The sequence below is a fragment of the Lithobates pipiens genome, unplaced genomic scaffold (genome assembly GCF_037356315.1).
Source record: "Lithobates pipiens isolate NorthernLeopardFrog02 unplaced genomic scaffold, aLitPip1_a1.2 Scaffold_19, whole genome shotgun sequence".
NCBI classification, from domain to species: domain Eukaryota; kingdom Metazoa; phylum Chordata; class Amphibia; order Anura; family Ranidae; genus Lithobates; species Lithobates pipiens.
The window spans coordinates 512114228-512134462 of NW_027507764.1; the positions used below are offsets into that span (position 1 = coordinate 512114228).

The 20235-nt window shown below is 42.7% G+C and overlaps 1 protein-coding gene across 9 annotated transcripts in view; it reads left to right on the forward strand.

Annotated features, from left to right (window-relative positions):
- The window catches only part of RIMS2 (regulating synaptic membrane exocytosis 2), a 982185-nt gene that overhangs the window by 449154 nt on the left and 512796 nt on the right, over positions 1-20235 (forward strand). For all 9 annotated transcript variants that reach the window (XM_077493146.1, XM_077493148.1, XM_077493153.1 and 6 more), the window contains one exon: positions 11765-12678. In XM_077493146.1, coding sequence (XP_077349272.1) covers positions 11765-12678 — 914 coding nt within the window. The remainder of the gene's footprint in view (positions 1-11764; positions 12679-20235) is intronic.

Here is a 20235-nt window from a genome sequence, read left to right on the forward strand (position 1 = left end):
GGCAAACCCAATCAAACCATCCATTGCCCTCTATGGAGTGATGGGTGTCTACAGACATGTGTTTGATGACATCCGCCGTCATCTGATCTAATCCTATCCGCTAAAAACAGACAGATTTGGGGTCCGTTCCCCATCCGTCTGGCAGATCAGATCAAGTAATAATCAAGTAATAATCAGGCAGGTGGTCCATTTACACCTGACCGCCCATCGAGGAAAGCAGGCTGTGTCTGTGTCCGCTTTGCATAAGCGGAGCTGATCTGGACCTGCCACCCACCGCTCAGCGGAGATCAGTGGAAAAATTCCCTGCTGAGCAGGTAGATCCACTTCCGGAGTCCACCTGTGTGAAAGGGCGCTTATAGTATAGCTAAAGGCAAAACCTTTTTTTTTAGCTTTGGATAGAGTGTGAGGGATTACAACCCATGCCCATTTTTATTGCTGTCTGTACTATTAGGGAGATTCACCCTCTCGGTTTGTCCTGTGTACCATTTTCATTGAAAGTGAAAGTAAGAGGAAATCCCAAATTTTAGGTTGTCCCCAGAAAAGTAATACCCTAGTTCTGGTGACCTGGAGGTCCCCAAGAGATTCCCTCAATTTACAGGGATTTCCCCTAACTTCCTGTTTGGCTATAGGACAGGAAGTGAAGGGGAATCTCCCAAATGGGACAAAGATGGCAAAAGCAAACCTTACATGAGTTATAACCCTCCATTACGCTATCCAAAATGAAGGAATAACAACAGACTAATGAGATAATACCTCTGCTTTCTCCTCCTGTCAGAATGTTTCTTGTCGGCACATGTAAATACAACTTATTGGACCCCGTGTGTCTCTTACTTCTGTACAGGGGATTACAAGAAGCTGAATTAACCCAAATCAATGTATTTATACTAGTAGAATTTAAAATACATTTAACATGTATAAAGTGGTAAAGTATTAAGGGATCTAGTTAGTCCATTATTTTATTTTGCTTATAGTTGTGAATGGAAAGATTTCCCTTTTCTTCCTGTTCTGATGACACATTCAATTTGGATTTCTCCCCCTTTCAGGTTTCAAGTCTCCCTAACGAGGGTATAGATAGCTTTAAGCCCTTGTACACACGGTCGGACATTCCGACCTGGTGTTGCATACACACGGAAAATCAGATCGTTCATAGCGTGATGACGTTATTTCGTTACGACGGGACTATGTTCAGGCTAGTAGCCAATAGCTTTGATCTAGGAATTTGATCTGAGCATGTGTGGCACTTTGTCCGATTGGAATTCTCTACAAACGATCAGACAAAGTCCGATCGGATCATGTTGTCGGAAAATTTTATAGCCCAGCTCTAAAACTTTGTTGGTCGGATATTCTGACGGAAACAGTCCGATGGAGCCCACACACTGTCGGATTATCTGACAACACAGTCCGATCGGACATTTTCCGTTGGAATGTCCGACCGTGTGTACAAGGGCTAAGGCTTGACAGGTTGTAATCGCTCACCATTCTATCCAAATAGTAAATGAATTGGATTTACATGCACATTAATAAAGATTTTTTAATAAATACAAAACTATCCCTGGAGTTAGAGAATTGGGCAGCTGTGAAAGTCCAGTTCCTAAGCTCTTTCTTTATGACCTTCAGCATTGTGTTTTGTCCTGGCCATGAGAAGGACTATAGGACTAAGGTAAGTATTTGTCTTCTCATTTCCTGTTTTTATTGTGAAAAAATCACGGCAATTTTCAAGGGTATAAGTTCTCTTTATTTTAAGTGGGACCCAGCATGTAAAGTAGAACATTGGCGCTGCGCTCAAACATTGGGTTTATATAGAGATTCTTATAACATGTGAAACTAAAAATAGTTTTCATCATGTATACTGAGGGATTAAGACTAATCTTAGGATCATATAAATGGCCATCACAAATCTGTGCAGTTTATAGTATAGGTCTGATTCTGTGCTGGAAAAAGGCTTTTCTGCACATAAAATGTGCCATCATTTCAACATTTTTCATTTGAAATGTTTTAATCTTATTGCTTAAACCAGAGTTTGCCAACCTTTTTTTAGATATAGTATCTTTTAAAAGTATGACAAGTTGTGAGGCACCCTGGTGTAAAATGTTAAGAACATAAACGTTGTCAATGGAAAACCTGAGCCTGACATGATGCATTCTCCCTTCACATCAGAGGTCCATCATCATATCAGAGCTCCCCCTTCACATCAGAGGTCCCTCATCATATCAGAGCTCCTCCTTCACATCAAAGGTCCATCATCATATCAGAGCTCCTCCTTCACATCAGAGGTCCCTCATCATAATAGAGCTCCTCCTTCACATCAGAGGTCCCTCATCATATCAGAGGTCCCTTATCATATCAGAGCTCCTCCTTCACATCAGAGGTCCCTTATCATATCAGAGCTCCTCCTTCACATCAGAGGTCCAACATCATATCAGAGCTCCTCCTTCACATCTGAGGTCCCTCATCATATCAGAACTCCACTTCACATCAGAGGTCCCTCATCATATCAGAGCTCCTCCTTCACATCAGAGGTCCCTTATCATATCAGAGCTCCTCCTTCACATCAGAGGTCCCTTATCATATCAGAGCTCCTCCTTCACATCAGAGGTCCAACATCATATCAGAGCTCCTCCTTCACATCTGAGGTCCCTCATCATATCAGAGCTCCACTTCACATCAGAGGTCCCTCATCATATCAGAGCTCCTCCTTCACATCAGAGGTCCCTTATCATATCAGAGCTCCTCCTTCACATCAGAGGTCCCTTATCATATCAGAGCTCCTCCTTCACATCAGAGGTCCCTCATCATATCAGAGCTCCTCCTTCACATCAGAGGTCCCTCATCATATCAGAGCTCCTCCTTCACATCAGAGGTCCCTTATCATATCAGAGATCCTCTTTCACATGGGAGGTCCCTCATCATATCAGAGCTCCTCCTTCACATCAGAGGTCCCTCATCATATCAGAGCTCCTCCTTCACATCAGAGGTCCCTCATCATATCAGAGCTCCTCCTTCACATCTGAGGTCCCTCATCATATCAGAGATCCCCCTTCACATCTGAGGTCCCTCATCATATCAGAGCTCCCCTTCACATCAGAGGCTCCTCATCATATCAGAGGTCCCCTTCACATCAGAGGTCCCCTTCACATCAGAGGTCCCTCATCATATCAGAGCTCCCCTTAACATCAGAGATCCCTCATCATATCAGAGCTCCCCTTGAATGAATGAATGAATGAAATACTTATATAGCGCACAATGCGAACTGAATCGCCTCTAGGCGCTTTGGCGAGCTTTGATCATCTGCTAAAAGAGGAAGGTCTTGAGTTTTTTCCTAAAAGCCAGGTGATTTTCTTCCAGGCGGATGTTGATTGGTAGAGCATTCCGTAGCCGAGGCCCTTGGACAGCGAATCTCCGATCCCCCTTGGATTTATACCGGGCTTTGGGCACGAGGAGGAGGTTTTTGTTGGCTGATCGAAGACTGCGGTTTGGTGTGTAATGATTTATTTTCTCCATTAGGTATTGCGGAGCTTCTCTATGCACGCATTTGTGGGTGAGGCAAAGGGTCTTGAACGTGATCCGATTTTTTACGGTTAGCCAATGTAAGCTCCTCAGTGAAGGAGAAATGGATTCCCAGGGTTTTTTTCCTGTTATCAGCCTTGCCGCCGTGTTTTGGATCAGTTGTAATCGCACAAGTTGATATTGTGGTAATCCTATGTAAAGCGAGTTTGCGTAGTCCAGTCGTGAATTAATGATTGTTCCAACTACCACTGCTTTGTCATTCTTTGGGATAAAAGGGATGAGTCTGCGAAGCATGCGCAGCAGATGGTGAGATCGACTGACTACAGATCCTATTTGCGCATCCATTGACATTTGTGCATCTAAAATAACCCCGAGACTCTTCGCTTTGGTCTTTGGGGAGATAGTCTGCCCAAAGACGGTTGGTGGAGACCAGGAGGTTTTGGTTGCGGGCTTATGATTTTGGTGTAAGATAAGAAGCTCTGTCTTTGATTGGTTCAGCTGGAGGGAGTTGGTGGTCATCCAGTCCTCTATTGATTTGAGGCAGTTTTCAAGTTGTTGTTGGTGATCTTTTTTTCCATTGATCCGGAAATAAAGTTGCGTGTCGTCAGCGTAAGAGTGGAAGCAGAGATCTGAGCATCTGATGATTTGAAGGAGTGGGCGAATGTAAATGTTGAAGAGAACGGGTGACAACGGAGAGCCTTGAGGGACTCCGCAGGTGACTGCCCGAGTTTCGGAGAGGAATTTTCCTAGTTTCACTGTCTGTGACCGATTTCCTAGGAAGGACGCGAACCAATGGAGATCTATGTCTTGGACTCCGGCTACTTCTGTGATGCGGACGAGTAGAGTATTGTGATCTACTGTATCAAACGCTGCACTTAGGTCTAGCAGTACGAGGAGACACGGCTCTCCGTCATCTGCCGCTTCGAGGGCGTCATCCCAAATCTTGAGGAGAGCTGTTTCTGTTCCATGACCCGGGCGGAAGCCTGATTGCAGCGGGTCCAGGAGTTTGTGAGTATCCAGGTGAAGTTGTAGCTGATGTACTACAGCTTTCTCCATGATCTTAGAAATGGTGTTGAGGCTTGTAATCGGCCTACGGTTGTTTGGATCCTGAGGGTCCAGGTTTGGTTTCTTGAGTAGAGGTTTGACGATGCCTTGTTTGAGGATGCTGGGAACAATCCCTTCGTGGAATGATCGGTTTATGAGGTGGGTTATGGTTGGAGCCACGATGTCGGAGCATTCTTTCAGTAGTTTTGTGGGGATGATGTCAATAGGTGAGGTACTGTCACGCAGTTTATTAATGATGTTTTTTGCGGTGTCTACGGTAATTGGGGATAGTGACAATTTTGGCGGTTGCGGTATGTTGGTGCGGACATCCTCTTTATGTATTTGCTGGCTGAGGTTGGATGTTTTCTTCTGACAAATTGTTTCCCTGATGGTTTTGACTTTATCGATGAAAAAAATCCGACAGTTTGTCACAGTAATCCTGGGATTCGCTTTCTGGGGGTTCTAGGCACACCGGATTCATTGATTGATTAACCAGTTTAAACAGTTCCCGTGGTTGGTTTGCGGCCGTTGAGATTGTATATGAGAAGTGGTCCTTTTTGGCTTTGAAGATTGCTTTCCGATAATTCTCTGTCAGACCTTTGTAGTTAAATAGGTTTTCCTCGGTGGGATTTCTTCTCCATGTTCTTTCCGCTCTTCTGCGTTCTTGCTTTAGTACGGAGAGGGAGCTATTAAACCATCCAGCATTTTTCTTCCTGATGAGAGCCCTGCGTTTTGGTGCTACCGAGTCTGCTGATTGCAGTAATGCCTTGTTCAGGGAGTTGAGTGTTTCCTCCGTAGAGTGGTTTAAGGTTATTGTAGATATTTTTTTTGGACAGAGTGGTTTTGAAGGCTTCGGAGTACAGTTTTTTATGCGATCTGGTCCAGTGCGTTGTTACAGGTTTCCGTTTTGCGTTGGTCATGTTGGTAGTGATTTTGAATTTGATGGCGGGGTGATCCGTCCATGGCAGAGTTATGTTGTCGAGTATGTTGACGTCGATGTTCTGTTTGAAAATGAGGTCCAGGGTGTGTCCTGACCCATGCGTGGGAGTCTTTATCAGTTGCTGTAGACCCAGTTCTTCTAGTTGATTGATGCAGGCAGTTGCGATGGGGTCTTTAGGCTCGTTTGCCCAAAGGTTGAAATCTCCGAGTGCCAGGAAATTTTTGAATTTTAGGGTGTGCATTGCAAAGGATTCCGTGAGGGGTGAAAGAAGATTGGACTTTGGTCCCGGTGGTCTGTAGCACAGTAGAATATGAGTGGTGTCATGGGGTGTTGGTTGAAAATGTAGCGTCAGGGTTTCCATAAAAGACACTGGGTTCTGAGATGATGGTTTAGTGAGATCCAGGTGACCTTTAAAGATCACTGCTAGGCCTCCTCCTTTTTTCCCTATCCGGTGTTCGGTTAGGATCCTGTAGTTTTCCGGCACCAATTCGGTGAGGATGGTGTTGCAGTCAGAGGTTAACCAGCTTTCGGTGATGAAGAGGCAGTCTACATTGTTCTCGATGATGAAGTCGTGTACTTCCAGTCTATGTTTGACTGCAGACCTGGCGTTAATCAAGGCGCAATCTAATTGTAGTGGTCGAGTAGATGTCTTCCTGTGGTTGGGAGCTGCTTGTCGTCCGGTTTTTAATAGTTGTTCTCTTTGAAGTATTTTTTGTATGGAAGATGGCAATGTGGTGTTGATGTTCCTTAGTCTGTGCAGAACTTCAGCTGAGTATTTGAAGTAGCACATGGTTTGTGGATGCTGTTGATGGTACTATGGGCCTAAGATGATGATCCTGATCAGGGTATTGATCCTGAGGTGGGGCTAGGTATCAGACTTGCCGCCATGCTTGAGGCTATTAGCGCGCAAGTTGATCAGGGGATGCCTATATGGATGCGGAAGGAGTTGTTGTATTCGGTTGCTGGCTGTTCCAGCTGCCTTTACTTAAGGTGGAGGTCTCCGCTTAGAAAAGAAGTCTGGCTGTGATCTGGAATAGTCGTCCTAGGATAGCGTAAAAAATGGAAAGGAGGCCGGAGGTAGGGGTATGCTAACCTATGGTTGTTCCAGAGGAAGGCGAAAAACCCCCTGATAGTAGCAGCCAAATGCACCAGTGGGGCAAAAATTCCTTCCTGACCCCCGTAGGCGGTCGGACGGAGTCCCTGGAACAATCACTGGGGGGGGGGGGGAGTGGAGGTGCGAGCTTACCTGGCTGCGGTTGTCCCCTTTAAACACTCTGGTTCCGGTGAATCTGGCTTGCTGTCAGCCTGACATTTCTGGAAAGCTGTCTGGTTGCCCCTTGCAGTGGGATCTTTAAAATGGAGGGGAGGATGGAGGTAGGATAGAGGTTAGAGACTCCTGTCTTAACTCCTGGTTATTAACTCTCCACTTTAGTTCAAAAAATCCACTTGTGTCCACAAAATCCACATGCAAGCCACAATCAGGGAGCAAGCCCTTCACATCAGAGGTCCCTCATCATATCAGAGCTCCCCTTCACATCAGAGGTCCCTCATCATATCAGAGCTCCCCTTCACATCAGAGGTCCCTCATCATATCAGAGCCCCCCTTTCACATCAGAGGTCCTTCATCATATCAGAGCTCCCCTTCACATCAGAGGTCCCTCATCATATCAGAGCCCCCCCTTTCACATTAGAGGTCCTTCATCATATCAGAGCCCCCCCCCCCCATTCACATCAGAGGTCCCTCATCATATCAGAGCCCCCCCTTTCACATTAGAGGTCCTTCATCATATCAGAGCCCCCCCCCCCATTCACATCAGAGGTCCCTCATAATATCAGAGCTCCCCCTTCACATCAGAGACTCCTCCTCATATCAGAGCTCCCCTTAACATCACAGGCTCCTCATAATATCAGAGCTCCCCCTTCATGTCAGAAGTTCTCCCTTATACATCAGACGTCTCTCATCATATCAGAGCTCCCCTTCACGTCAGAGGTTCCCCATCATGTCATAATTTCCCCCTATACATCAGAGCCCATCCTATATGCCATGGTTTTCCCTCCACTTTCCTTACCATCAATATGACAGTATTTCTTTGTGAATTGGCATGATCAAAGCCTAGTCAAATTATGTTAGAGGGAACATTCAGATAAGCAATAAGTATTGTGTTAATACTATTGATTGCATCATATATATATATTTTTTGCTTTAACCAGTTTTACGTTAATTGCCAAGTGGTGAGAATTTGATGAAAGTCCAAATTCTTTTAGCTTCCTGTGATGAGTACCTCTGCAGCAGGGTGTCCAAATAAATTATTATTATGCCTTTGGCCAAAAAACAACTCATGGCTGCAATAATGGACTTGAAGAATGTATGGCATGCTTGAAGAATATTGAAGTTTACTTTGTGCCCATCAGAGTGACAATTTTGACTTGGCACACCAGCACAGTAATGAGAGCCAACTGGTGTGAATGGGTCCTAATTGCCCATTTTGTTCTCCCAAAGGTCAGATAACCCTCTAGTGCCTGCTGCCAACAGACAATGCTAGAGTGAAAATCCCCAGGTTTACAGATAAATCTTCAGCCCTTCAGTAACTCACCCTTTGGGAAGGACTATTTTAGTTTTACAACCTAAACTAGGTTAAATGTTTTTGTAAGTGATGGTACTTCCATTCAATGAGAATTGTCCCTTGTGCTGGTGATTGCTGGAAATCTTCAGTTGTGTACTGTTCTGGTGCTGCTCAGGTTAATACTACTGCTGAACCTGTCATAGACACTCATCAAATGTGCTGACTGGCATTTCTACCCCCCTCCTCCATTCATACGTACTACAGCTTCCCTCAGTAAAAAGCCTTTTATGAATGAAGCCCTTTCATCTACTTGTCCTCCATTCATAGAGCACTTATTTTTACATGGAAGCCATAGTAAAGCCTTTATAAATGGAAAAAAGGGGTGGTAAGGTTGGGCATAGTCTGCATTCTTAATGAGTGACATGACAGGTCCAGCCAATTTAGTTGTAGTTGTATTTTAGTTGACTAAAATCTTCAGTACATTTTGGGCTGGGTTCACACTAACTGCGGTCCTGGCTCACAGCAGGGGGTCCGGTGCGTCCCTGTTCTCCATTTCAGGTCCAAATTTTTGTCTGATTTGGTACCCGAAATGGACTAGAAAACACACAGGACTCTTTATTTTCTAGTGTGGACCGCGGCCGCCCCAGAGCTGTGTGAACCGGCTCTATTGAGAGCCAGTCACGCTCTTCTGTCATGCGAAATGGATGCGGAGAAATCCACATCCAATGCGCATCAGTGTGAACCCAGCCTTAGTCAACTAAAATCGAATGGGTTTAGTTAAATTGTAATGCAATTATTTAATCTTTTCTATAGAATTTCCCAACTTATATACTCCTGGAGTAAAAAATCTAATAACATGTTATTATTTATGGTATTAATATTTGAACATGCACTACAGACACAGGTTTAGCTGTTGTGATCTACTGTATAACCAGTGTTCATTTTGATGTCAAATTTCGATTTTTTTTGTTTTAGTCATATCCTTTTGACTATATTTGCCATTTTTGTCTTAGTCGTAAGTTAATTATCTGAATTGTTTACGTTTTAGCCATATTTTAGTCGACTAAAACAGTGTTAATTTTGTCAACAAAAATATTAGTAGACAAACTTAATACTGAGCAATGGAAGATTACCACTGCAGGTGTATAGGGATGAGTGGGGGTGCAGAGGACTGAAGACTTTAACTAAAGCTGCCCATAGATGGTTCGAATCATAGAACAATCTAATTGGGTACAAGCAGCGTGCCCATAGATGGTTCAAATCTCGGCTGGTCACTTCTGAACCGGCCGAGATTTGAACCATCTATGGGCACGCTGCTTGTATAACTGGCTAAAGCAGCCACTAGTACCCAAGACACTACTCGTTGAATGTCAGTAACGTCCCTTGAGTTGGTTTTAAAAATAAAATAAAATAACATTTACAGAAACTTAGACTTTAAGGATTGCTGTACATTGACATCTGTTCTTACATCACAGTTACTCTTGGAACATTAGAACCACATCCACAATATCAATCAGTACGCAGCTGAACTATAACGTACTTGTAATATCCGTAGATATTATTGCTCTCAACTAATGATAAAGGAGATGGAGTTTGTCTTAGGAGCTGTGTTCCATTCCACTAGCAACTTGACAAATGATAAAACTTCTTCAGCGAGGCATTATTGCACTTCCCTCTAATCCTGAGGCTTGGTGATAGATTACAGAGAGCTACAACACATTTCACTCAATAAGCTGGAATCTGAGCCTCACCAGTCAGAGCACAGAAATCTGCAATAAAGATGATTGTTTCAACGTAGACTGATAGCGGAAAATAATGCCTAAAATGTTGCCTTTTGTGTACTTATTCCATGTTATGGGTGGTTGGTTGATTTAAAATGTGATACATAGATAGAGATTAGAAATTTAATGAAAACCAGAGACGGGGCAGATGTTAACCCAACCCAGTCTGGTATGAAATGCTGTTACTGGTGTACCAGGGAGCATTCTTTAGACGTGGAGGCTATACCCTGGTTGATAATCTGGTAACTCTAGCTTTAGCCTGGAGGTGTATTTGAGGGATACCTTGATTTTTTTTAAGAGGAGTTTTAGCTTAAAAATAAAATTTTTTATATTTCCTCCATTTTGTGCTGTTAACCAATTGAAAGCATTTTCATATACGGTAAAACCTTGGATTGCGAGCATAATTAGTTCCAGAAACATACTTGTACTCCAAAGCACTTGTATATCAAAGCAAATTTCCCCATAAGAAATAATGGAAACTAAAATGATTTGTTCCACAGCCATTTATTCATCATAGGTCCTTCAGTTTATAGTCCATTTTAAAAAAAATATAGCAATGTGACCAGGTTGTGTAACCATAAAATGTCCATCCACAATGGAAGCCTCCACAAGGGGATTAGAAACAAAATCCAACAGGAGCTTCAGAGTATAAAAGAGAAGAGAGGCGCCTCTAAGTGTAGCAATATGTTGCTAAATGTTGTACCTTCATTAAATGTAACCATATTGCTACACTTAGAGGCACCTCTCTTCTCTTTTATACCCAGTTGCGACACGACGCTACTTGTTTATCAAGACATCGCTTGTATATCAAGTCAAATTTTATTCAAAAATGTTGTCTGTCTTGCAAAACGCTCTCAAACCAAGTTACTCCAAAACCAAGGTTTTATTGTATATCTGTTTGATAAGTGCAAACATATACCTGTTGTCCCTGCCAGAAATCCAGCTCTAACTTCCTTTGCACTCTGCCTCTGCTGCACCAATATCGGAAAAAGCTATGTTATTAGCCCTGTTGTATTCTCTTATGTTGTGGAAGTGAAGAAAGGGGGAGGTGTTCCGTAGTCCAAGGCTGACCACATAAATACAGTACAGTCAGTGAGCTTTGTCCCCCTAGGACAGAAAAAGTGTTAAAGTGGTTGTAAACCCTTACAAACCACTTTGACCTACAGGTAAGCCTAGATTAAGGCTTACCTGTAGGTCCAAGCAATATCTCCTAAACCTATATGGTTTAGGAGATATTTGCCTGAAAACGGGCACCGCTGTCTACGGCGCATGCGCCGTAGACAGCAGAGCGCGGCAGTTCCAAGAATGGAGCTGCCGCATTTGTCGACTCCCGTGCGCATGCGCGGGAGTGACGTCTTTGCGGCTTCGCCGAATGACAGCGGCGGAGCTGCGAGACGCCACCAGCAAGATGGATGCGGCGGACTACAGGGGACAGCGGCGACTTCGCTGGCTCCTGTGTCAGGTAAGTGACACATAACGGGCTACTGTGCGATGCATAGTAGTCCATTATGCTTTACCTTTGCAGGGAAAAAAAGAGGAAGTAAACTCATCAGGGTTTACTTCCTCTTTAATGGCAAGGATCAACTACAAGAAAAAAACACAAAAGGGCACACCGGCCTAGGGCATTATCCCACACTAGTCGTTTATTAAGAAATTGTCATAAAATGTACTCACAGATGTGTGAATAAATATTTGAATAATGTGAGGTAAAAAATACTTGTTAAAAAAAACAATGCAGCTACCACACCAAAAGACAAGTAAGCTGTTACATTTTTGTTCTTGGGTTTAGATATTCATTAAATCAAACCAGAAAAAAACAGGACCGTAACCTCTAAATGGTCTTTAATTGGCCATAATATGTGTAATAATGCATGTTTGAAGACCACATTGTCTACAAAGAGTAACTGCAGTTGTGTTTCATGTTACAGGAAAAGAAGTCCATCCATATCCAGAGACCAGAATCAAAGATACGACTCTCGGGACGATATAGGGGAACATTCACAGTATGTTACATCAGACAGCGCAATGCCTAGATCACCATCAGATTTTTCTGACCGGCGATCGCCGCGGGGGCCTCAGATGTACGATGAACCTGAGCACGATGATTACCGGAGAAGTCGGAGGCATTCTAATGAGTATTCGGTAGATGAGGAGGACATTCAGGACAGGGATGAATATGAGAGACAAAGGCGGGAAGAGGAGTATCAAGCAAGGTATAGGAGTGACCCTAATTTGGCTCGATATCCAGTAAAACCTCAACCTTATGAAGAACAGATGCGCATCCATGCGGAGGTTTCACGAGCGCGACATGAAAGGAGACATAGTGACGTTTCTCTAGCTCACACAGAGTTAGAAGAGTCTCGGATGTCAATGCTGAGGCTAGACAGACCGTCACGGCAAAGGTCTGCATCTGAACGTAGGGCGGCCATGGAGAGTCAGCGCTCTTATTCTATAGAAAGAACTAGAGATGTGCAGGGGCCAAGTCCTGGTCGGCAAAGGAACTCAAATCATAGTCCCCCAACTCCTAGGAGGAGCCCTATTCCTAACGATAGGCCAGAGTTGAGGCGCAGTGATTCTTTACGGAAGCAGCAACACTTGGATCCAAGTTCTGCTGTGAGGAAAACCAAAAGAGAAAAGATGGAAACCATGCTTAGGAATGACTCGCTTAGTTCAGACCAATCTGAATCTGTCAGGCCACCACCGCCCAAGCCTCATAAAACGAAAAAGGGAGGTAAAACACGGCAGATCTCGTTGAGCAGCTCGGAAGAAGAGCTGGCTTCAACGCCGGAGTACACGAGTTGTGACGATGTTGAGATTGAAAGTGAAAGTGTGAGTGAGAAAGGTAAGACTCTCAGCCGGTTCCATATCCCGGTGTGGAATCGCCCTACATACATGATTTCATCGATCTTTCCGCATTCTCTCTGTGTTGTTCTGTCTGTTCTGAGAATAACTTGTGCACAAATGTTTTTGAAATGATGTTATGATTGGAGTTGTATCTCAGTTTTAACAGTTATTTGGTATTTGATTTTTTTGGTCATATTATTGTATGAGAGAGATTGACAGATTGGTTTCAGCTGCAGTTTTCTTGCTAGATGAATTGTGCAGCTATGATACTTTGTAGGTTGAATATGATTGGCTGATTTTACTGAATATATAAATGCTAAGTATAGCACAGTATACACAGGAAAATCAAGTCATACATCCTGATTACAAAGGCCCATTCAATGTATAATTCTGTGTGTACAGTAAAAATGAACTAATACATATTCAGGAGGATCTGGGTATCCCTTTTAAACTGAAAGTACACTTGAAGCTTCAAATTCACAGCCCATGCTTAATTTGTCTACTCCACTTTAGCCTTGGTTCACACCAGTGCGGCTTCGAAATTGTGCTACTTCAGCCCGATTTCAAAGCTGCAGATCAGTGTGGTTGGGCTCTCTGAAATTAACATAGGTAAAGTCTAAGCCCTTGTACACACGGTCGGACATTCTGACAACCAAATCCGTTCTATTTTGTCCGACAGATTTTGTCTGAAACTGTTGCATATACACGGTCGGACAAAGTTGTCGGAAAATCCGATTGTACATAACGTGATGAGGTTATTTCGTTACGACGGGACTACGTTCAGGCTAGTAGCCAATAGCTTTGGTCTAGGAATTTGTTCTGAGCATGCGTGGCACTTTGTCCGTCGGAGTAGGCTACACATGATGATGTCCGATCGGAGCATGTTTTCGGAAAATTTTATAAACAAGTTGGAAAACTTGGTCCATCGGATATTCCGACGGAAACAGTCCGATGGAGACCACACACAGTCGGATTATCTGACAATACGGTCCGATCGGACACATTCCGTCAGAATCTCTGACCGTGTGTACAAGGGCTAAAATTCGAAAGTAGCTTTAATAAGGGGCCCATAGACATGAGATGGCCATCACATCACCCTATAGTTGCATACCTAACATCTTCGGCCATTCAGCCATTGCTCTCTATTGTTAGTTCAAATGTAAGCACAGTATGTTTTCCAGTCCATACTTGCTTATAAGATACAATTTTTTGTTGGTCCATGCCCTGGGCCAAAAAAATAAAATAAAAGGTCTAATAGTTTTCTCTTACAAGTTAATTTTTGCATTTTAGAATTGAAGTGTATCTGTAGTCAAAATTGAATTATTAAATCCTTTATTATGTTTTTTTTTTTTTTTACTGTCCTGGAGAAACAATGAGAGGAAAGCTCCTCAGACTGACAGCTGTCATCTAATGGTGTCCCCGATGGAGGATTTCCCCTTCCTGCTTGTCTTGACAACAGCTGTACAAATTTAGAATTTCCTATCAATTGGTCTCCAGGGCAAATGCAGAGGGTTGGCTACCCTAACTGGGGCACAGACTACAGAAGTTCTATCTAAAAAAAATAAATAAAAAAAAATGAATGACTGGCGATAGACTTCTTTGTCACAGGAATACTGAAAGCTGATTTAATGTCTGATGTGCAGGTACCCGGAGATTTTAATACTACCCGAAACTGTAGGACTTTTTCCCAATCAGAGCACATTTGAACATTGTAATGCTATTTAGTTGTATATTTAGAATACTATCATACTGACATCTCATTGGCTTTATTCAAGTTCTGTTCTTAAAGTGTTACTAAACCCACAACAGTAAAATCAGTCTATATATGCAGTAAAGCATTCTTGTTATTATACTCACTGTGGAACCTAAGGGGTTAATCCTCCACATTGTGTAAAAAGCCTGTTTAAACCAGTCTTCTCTGACCCCCCCCATCTTTTACTGTCCCCATCCCATCTCCTGATAGCACAGAGACCTAGGAGGGATTTTGCACATGCTCAGTTTGGTGTGTACTGCTGGAGAATTTTTTTTTTTTTTTTTTTGGGAGGGTGCATGTGATCAACACAGGTCCAATCATCACTGTCCAGACAGAGGGTCAGGGGTCATGCAGCCTCAAAGGATCGTCAGAGGAGAATGACAACTCCTCCTACAAGCTTAACCAGACACTGATAGAAGTCATAAGACTGCTATATACTGCTGATGACAAACGGTATTTAGCAATTTGTATTTACCAAAATGTTTGCATTTCCATGTTGTGTGTATTGTAAGAGACCAGATATAGTGAATGCAGGGTCCTGGGTTTAGCAACACTTTAAGTCTAATATTCCATTGCAACCAATCAGGATTCATTCTGCTAACATCAGACCTGGAAAACATGAATTTTGATTGGTTGCAACTTAAGTTTTTAAGTGTCTCTGCACTTAAGAATTCAATCGCTTTAAATAAAGCCGTAAATATGTTTTAATATTGAAATATGTCAGGGTGTGTAGAAATGTGTAGGACTTTAAATCCTTTTACAGTTTTATTGGTCATCACTGAGTTTTCTTTCTAGCCAAAGAAGTACTTCAAAGAACAATGATCTACGACAAGCCACAGAATCAAATCACAGATCAGCTTTTGTTATTTTTGTTTTCTCCATTGCTTGCTTGTAGAGATTAAATCTGATTATTTTATTGTTTACTGCACTTTGCACACCACTGTGCCTCTTTGCACTGCCTTCCTTACTAGATAAGCTGCCCTAACACAGTGGAGGTAATGAAGCAGATGATTGTGTTACTTTTGTTCTTTTATACATTCTGTATAGAAGTTCATTGTGGAAATATTTTTTTTTGTATCCATGTTAAATTGTAGTTGCTGGATTTGCATTGCATACTTCCTTGTTATTTATAATATTTTATTATCAATTTTTATTTTTGTAGAGAGAAATTTAGTCAATGCCTCCATCCAATGGGGATGGAGGAATTTCTACTGCTGGTTGCAGTGGATCTGACAGTCAGTAGGGTTGATTTACTAAAGGCAAATAGACTGTGCACTCTGCAAGTGCAATTGCTCCAGAGCTTTGTAAAGCAGAAGCTCTGCTGACTTCCATCATCCGAGCAAAAATGCCGCCCCCCCCCCCCCCCCCTTTATGTGATTGGGTATTTTTTGCAAAGTGAAGCTTTACCTCATTTACTAAGCTCTGGAGCAACTGCACTTGGCAAAGTGCACAGTCTATTTGCCTTTAGTAAATCAACCCCATTGACTGCATATAATAGGATACAGACACTGTTTGGTCGATAATTGAACACCTTGCTTTGTCCATCTGGGTTCTTGCTGGGTAACCCATGGCTCAAATTTCAGCTGATTCAGCAGGAATCAGACAAAATTTGATCCTTCTATGGGGTACATTTAATAAACTTTAAAGCTGAACACTGCTGTAAGTAAATGCTTTTTAATATAAGGGGCATGTGTATTATTACTTGATGATATTCTTGGTGTCCTTTGTGTGCTTCTTCCGGATCTCCGCAGCAATCCAGCATGACGCTTTACATCTGTGAAGAGTCTTCTTGTGATAAAGACTGGTGACTGCTGCTATCTCTGCTTGTGCAAAGTGAACTGATCTTGTATCCGCCACTTCTATAGTTATTTGCAGGCAGCTTGTAGTGGGTGGAGCCTGTTGGGCCCTTGCCACAGCTCTGCTCTGCAAAAGGTATGTGCAGCACAGTGATGATGTTATCACTATAGCAAATCCAAAGAGTGTACAAGTACACAGTACATACTGCACTCCTAGAAGAAGTGCAGAGTCTCTTGGTCCATTGGAACTTTCATCTGTATCTGTAGAATATCGACAGGCTAGAGGAATGGATAAGGGAACTGGATAGATAGATTGATCGATGGCTGAACAGATGAAGGGACTGAGACTGCAACCTCTGCAGCTCCCACAGAAGATCTGGGTAGGATCACCTTAATGTGGAAAAAAACAAACAGCAGGGCGCTGAGGTCAGTATCAAATAAAAAACACTTTATTAAGCTAAGTAGCACACTTACATTGAAGTTAGCATGAAATAGCATGGATAGGGAACACCTGAGACCAAGCAGCTGTGATCAGTGTGAGGCTGTAGGCATCACTGAGTAAACAGAGACTGAGGATGACAGGCAGCCAGCTAGCTCAAAGTGTGGACATTTGTGGTGGCATTCTAAGCTGCAAACGAGGATGAAAGCTGTCAAAATGCCTCATGGATATCGGGAGGGGGGGTGTGCATGATGCGTTTTTCAGGGACTTTGTCCTTTTTTTCAAATGCATTTGAAAAAGAGGGTAAATTCCCTGGAAACATGTCATGCATGTGCCCTTTCCCGACATCCACCAGACATTTTGACAGCTGTCATCCTCTTGTGCAGCTTAGAACACCGCTGCTAATATCCACACTCGATCTCTGATTGCTCAGTGATGCCTACAGCCTCACACTAATCACAGCTGCTTGGTCTCAGGTGTTCCCTATACACGCTATTTCATGCTAACTTCAATGTAAGTGTGCTGTTTATTTTAACCTCCCTGGCGGTTTTCTTGAGTGTGGCTTGGGGGTTAAATTTCAGTACCATTAGCGGTAACCCCGAGCCACACTCGGGATTGCATTGCAGGATCATGGTGCAGGTTACTTGCCTTGTCCCCAGGATCCCTCAATGTCCCCAAACTGTGTCTGCAGGCTGTGTCCTCTGCCCAATGCCTCTGCGAGCATCGAGGCGCATGGGAGTGGAGCCTGGCAGCAAATTAAAAAAGTACTAAATTCGTAACACATACAGTACACGGAAGTCTTACAGATTACATTACTGTATGAAATAATTTCATATCCCTTTTGTCCCTAGTGCTTTGTCCAATGCCCAACATGCAATTTTATATTATATATACTGTTCTCTCTGCCTGGAAACTTAAGATTGTCCATAGAAACCAAAAAGTGTCCCTTTACGTCAAAAGTGGTTTTAGACCAGCTAGAAAACAGTGATAGTAAATTAGAACACTTGCAGAATTGAGCGATTGTGAATCGTGGGGAAATTCACTTTATTATTATTATTTTTATAATTATTTATAGTTATTTATTATATTATAATTTATGATTCCGTGTTTCAAACTTTATCATACACGGGATATCTACTAGACTCTTGTTTGGACAGATTTAAGTGTGTTATTACTAAGAATTACAGGCCTACAATATAAAACACCAAATTTCTATGCAAAACAATTGTACTGCTTTGAGTTATAAAAATCTGACATATTCATACTGCCAGGGTGGCTACTAAAGTGTTTTTTTTATTTGATACTGACCTCAGCACCCTGCTGTTCGTTTTCTTCCACAATGATGTTACCACTACAAGGTGATCTGGGTTTGTAAGTCAGAAGTCAGCTTTATTTACCCTTTCTTCTGTACTGTCCTATCCTAGAGACAGCTCTGCAGAAACACAGAGGCAGAAATACTGTTAGCTCAGTGCTTTTAATTCATGTGATCTGGACTTCCACTCTTTGTCCTTTCAATAAATTAATTTATATAATGTAGAATGCAACAAGCGGTAAGGATCCACTTTCAGAATGCCCTTTAGAGAGCATTTGACAGGCGGCCAGAGGGCCTGAGGCCTGCTTTACCACCTTGATGCCCACACTAGCATGTCACACCAGCAAGCATTGCATGTAGCTTCCAGAGCTTCACTTAAATGAATGGAATGAGATATAATTCTTATCACGGAGAAAAGCATGTGCCGCTGCCTCTGCAGCTAAAGGGGGGAGCAGTTGGGGGCAATAAAAATGTGTCCGAGTTTTGCTGGAGAGGAATCCCCAGAGATCCCCATGGCAGGTTTTTTATCTGATGTAAATGGTCAAGACTAAAGCCCCTTACACACGATCGGACTTTCCGACAACAAAACAGTGGAATTTTGTTCGAAGGGTGTTGGCTGCAACTTTTCTTGCATACACACGGTCACACAAATGTTGGCCAACAATTACGAACATAGTGATGTACAAGACGTACGGCAAGCTGATAAAAAGGAACTTCAATAGTCATGTGATATCTCCATTATGAACGCTAGTTTTATAAGAGCGAGTGCTTCTGGCTCGTCCTTGATTCCGAGCATGCGTGTTTGTACTTTGGACCTTTGTCCATCGGACTTGTGTACACACAATCGGAAAGTCCGACAACACACATTTGTTGGTGGAAAATTTGAGAACATGATAGCCAACATTTGTTGGCGGAACGTCAGACAATAATTGTCCGATGGAGCATACACACGGTCGGACTTACCACCAACAAGCTCACACCCAACATTTTGCATCTGAAAATCTGATCGCGTGTACACGGCAAAAGAGCGGTCATACGTGGTTTGAAATTTGGCCAGTTCAGCAGGGACCTGACGAATTTCAATCTATGTATGGTCAAATTCTGTACAACCAGCCTGTTGAGTCTTTCCAGTATGATCTGTGCCACCGGATATAGCTGGCTGCACTGATCAGTGTATTCTGATGGCAGAAAGGTAATCAACATGAGCGATTATCCCATTCACCTTGAATGTGTAATTGGGGGATCGAGTCATTTTTTGGGGGGGTTGAATGAAAAAAAAAAGAAATGATTGTTGAATGTTGTGGGCAGCACAGTGGTGTAGTGGTTAGAACTCTCGCCTAGCAGTAAAAAAGGGTCGCTGGTTCGAATCCCAACCATGGCACTACCTGCCTGGAGTTTGTATGTTCTTCCCTGTGCCTGCGTGGGTTTACTCCGATTTCCTGCCACACTCCAAAGACATGCTGGTAGGTTAATTGGCTTCTGTCCAAAAAAAAAAATTCGGCCTTAGTATATGAATGGGGACCTTGGATTGTGGGCTCCTTGAGGGTATGGACCGATGTGAGTGTGCAACGTACAGGGATAGGGGCAATTGTAGACACTCACTCAGAATGGACTGGTGTCTTTATTCAACTTTACTAACTATGTAACTATGTATGAGCTCTTGAGGAGTTTCTTATAGCCACTAATCAGGTTTAGATTTATTTTGTAAAGTATGAATGTGAGGAACTACCGCAGCACATGGTTCAGGAAGTACACTCCCAGTGACCCCATGAGGCTTTGTCTGGATTCTGGCTGTATTGGCTTACAGAGAACTCTTATTGGCGAAGGGAAATTGAGTGAAGTTTCTGGTTTTAGCACAGTAATAGTGTTCGCCGCATAACATTTATAGCTTACTGATGGGATTCCCCTTGTTGCTACAATTGTTCTTTAATATTTTGTTTGCCCCATAAATGATAATGCTGGAATAATGGAACGTATAGCGGTTGTTAACCTATCTGCATTGTTCAGAGGATGGTCTTAAATGAACCAATTTACCCGTGCGGGAATGAAGATTTTTGTGCTGATTCACTAGAAGCTTTCAGCTCTTTAAATAATTTTTTCTCCCACAGTGAACAAGGCTGCTAAAGTGCTATACCCCATTAAGCAAATGTAATATTTGTCTGCTAATTTGTAATGTGAGATGTACATTTAAATCAGGTTATTGACCAGTGATCCTCTAATGTCCTCTAGTTTATTACAAGCGGTTACAGTTAACT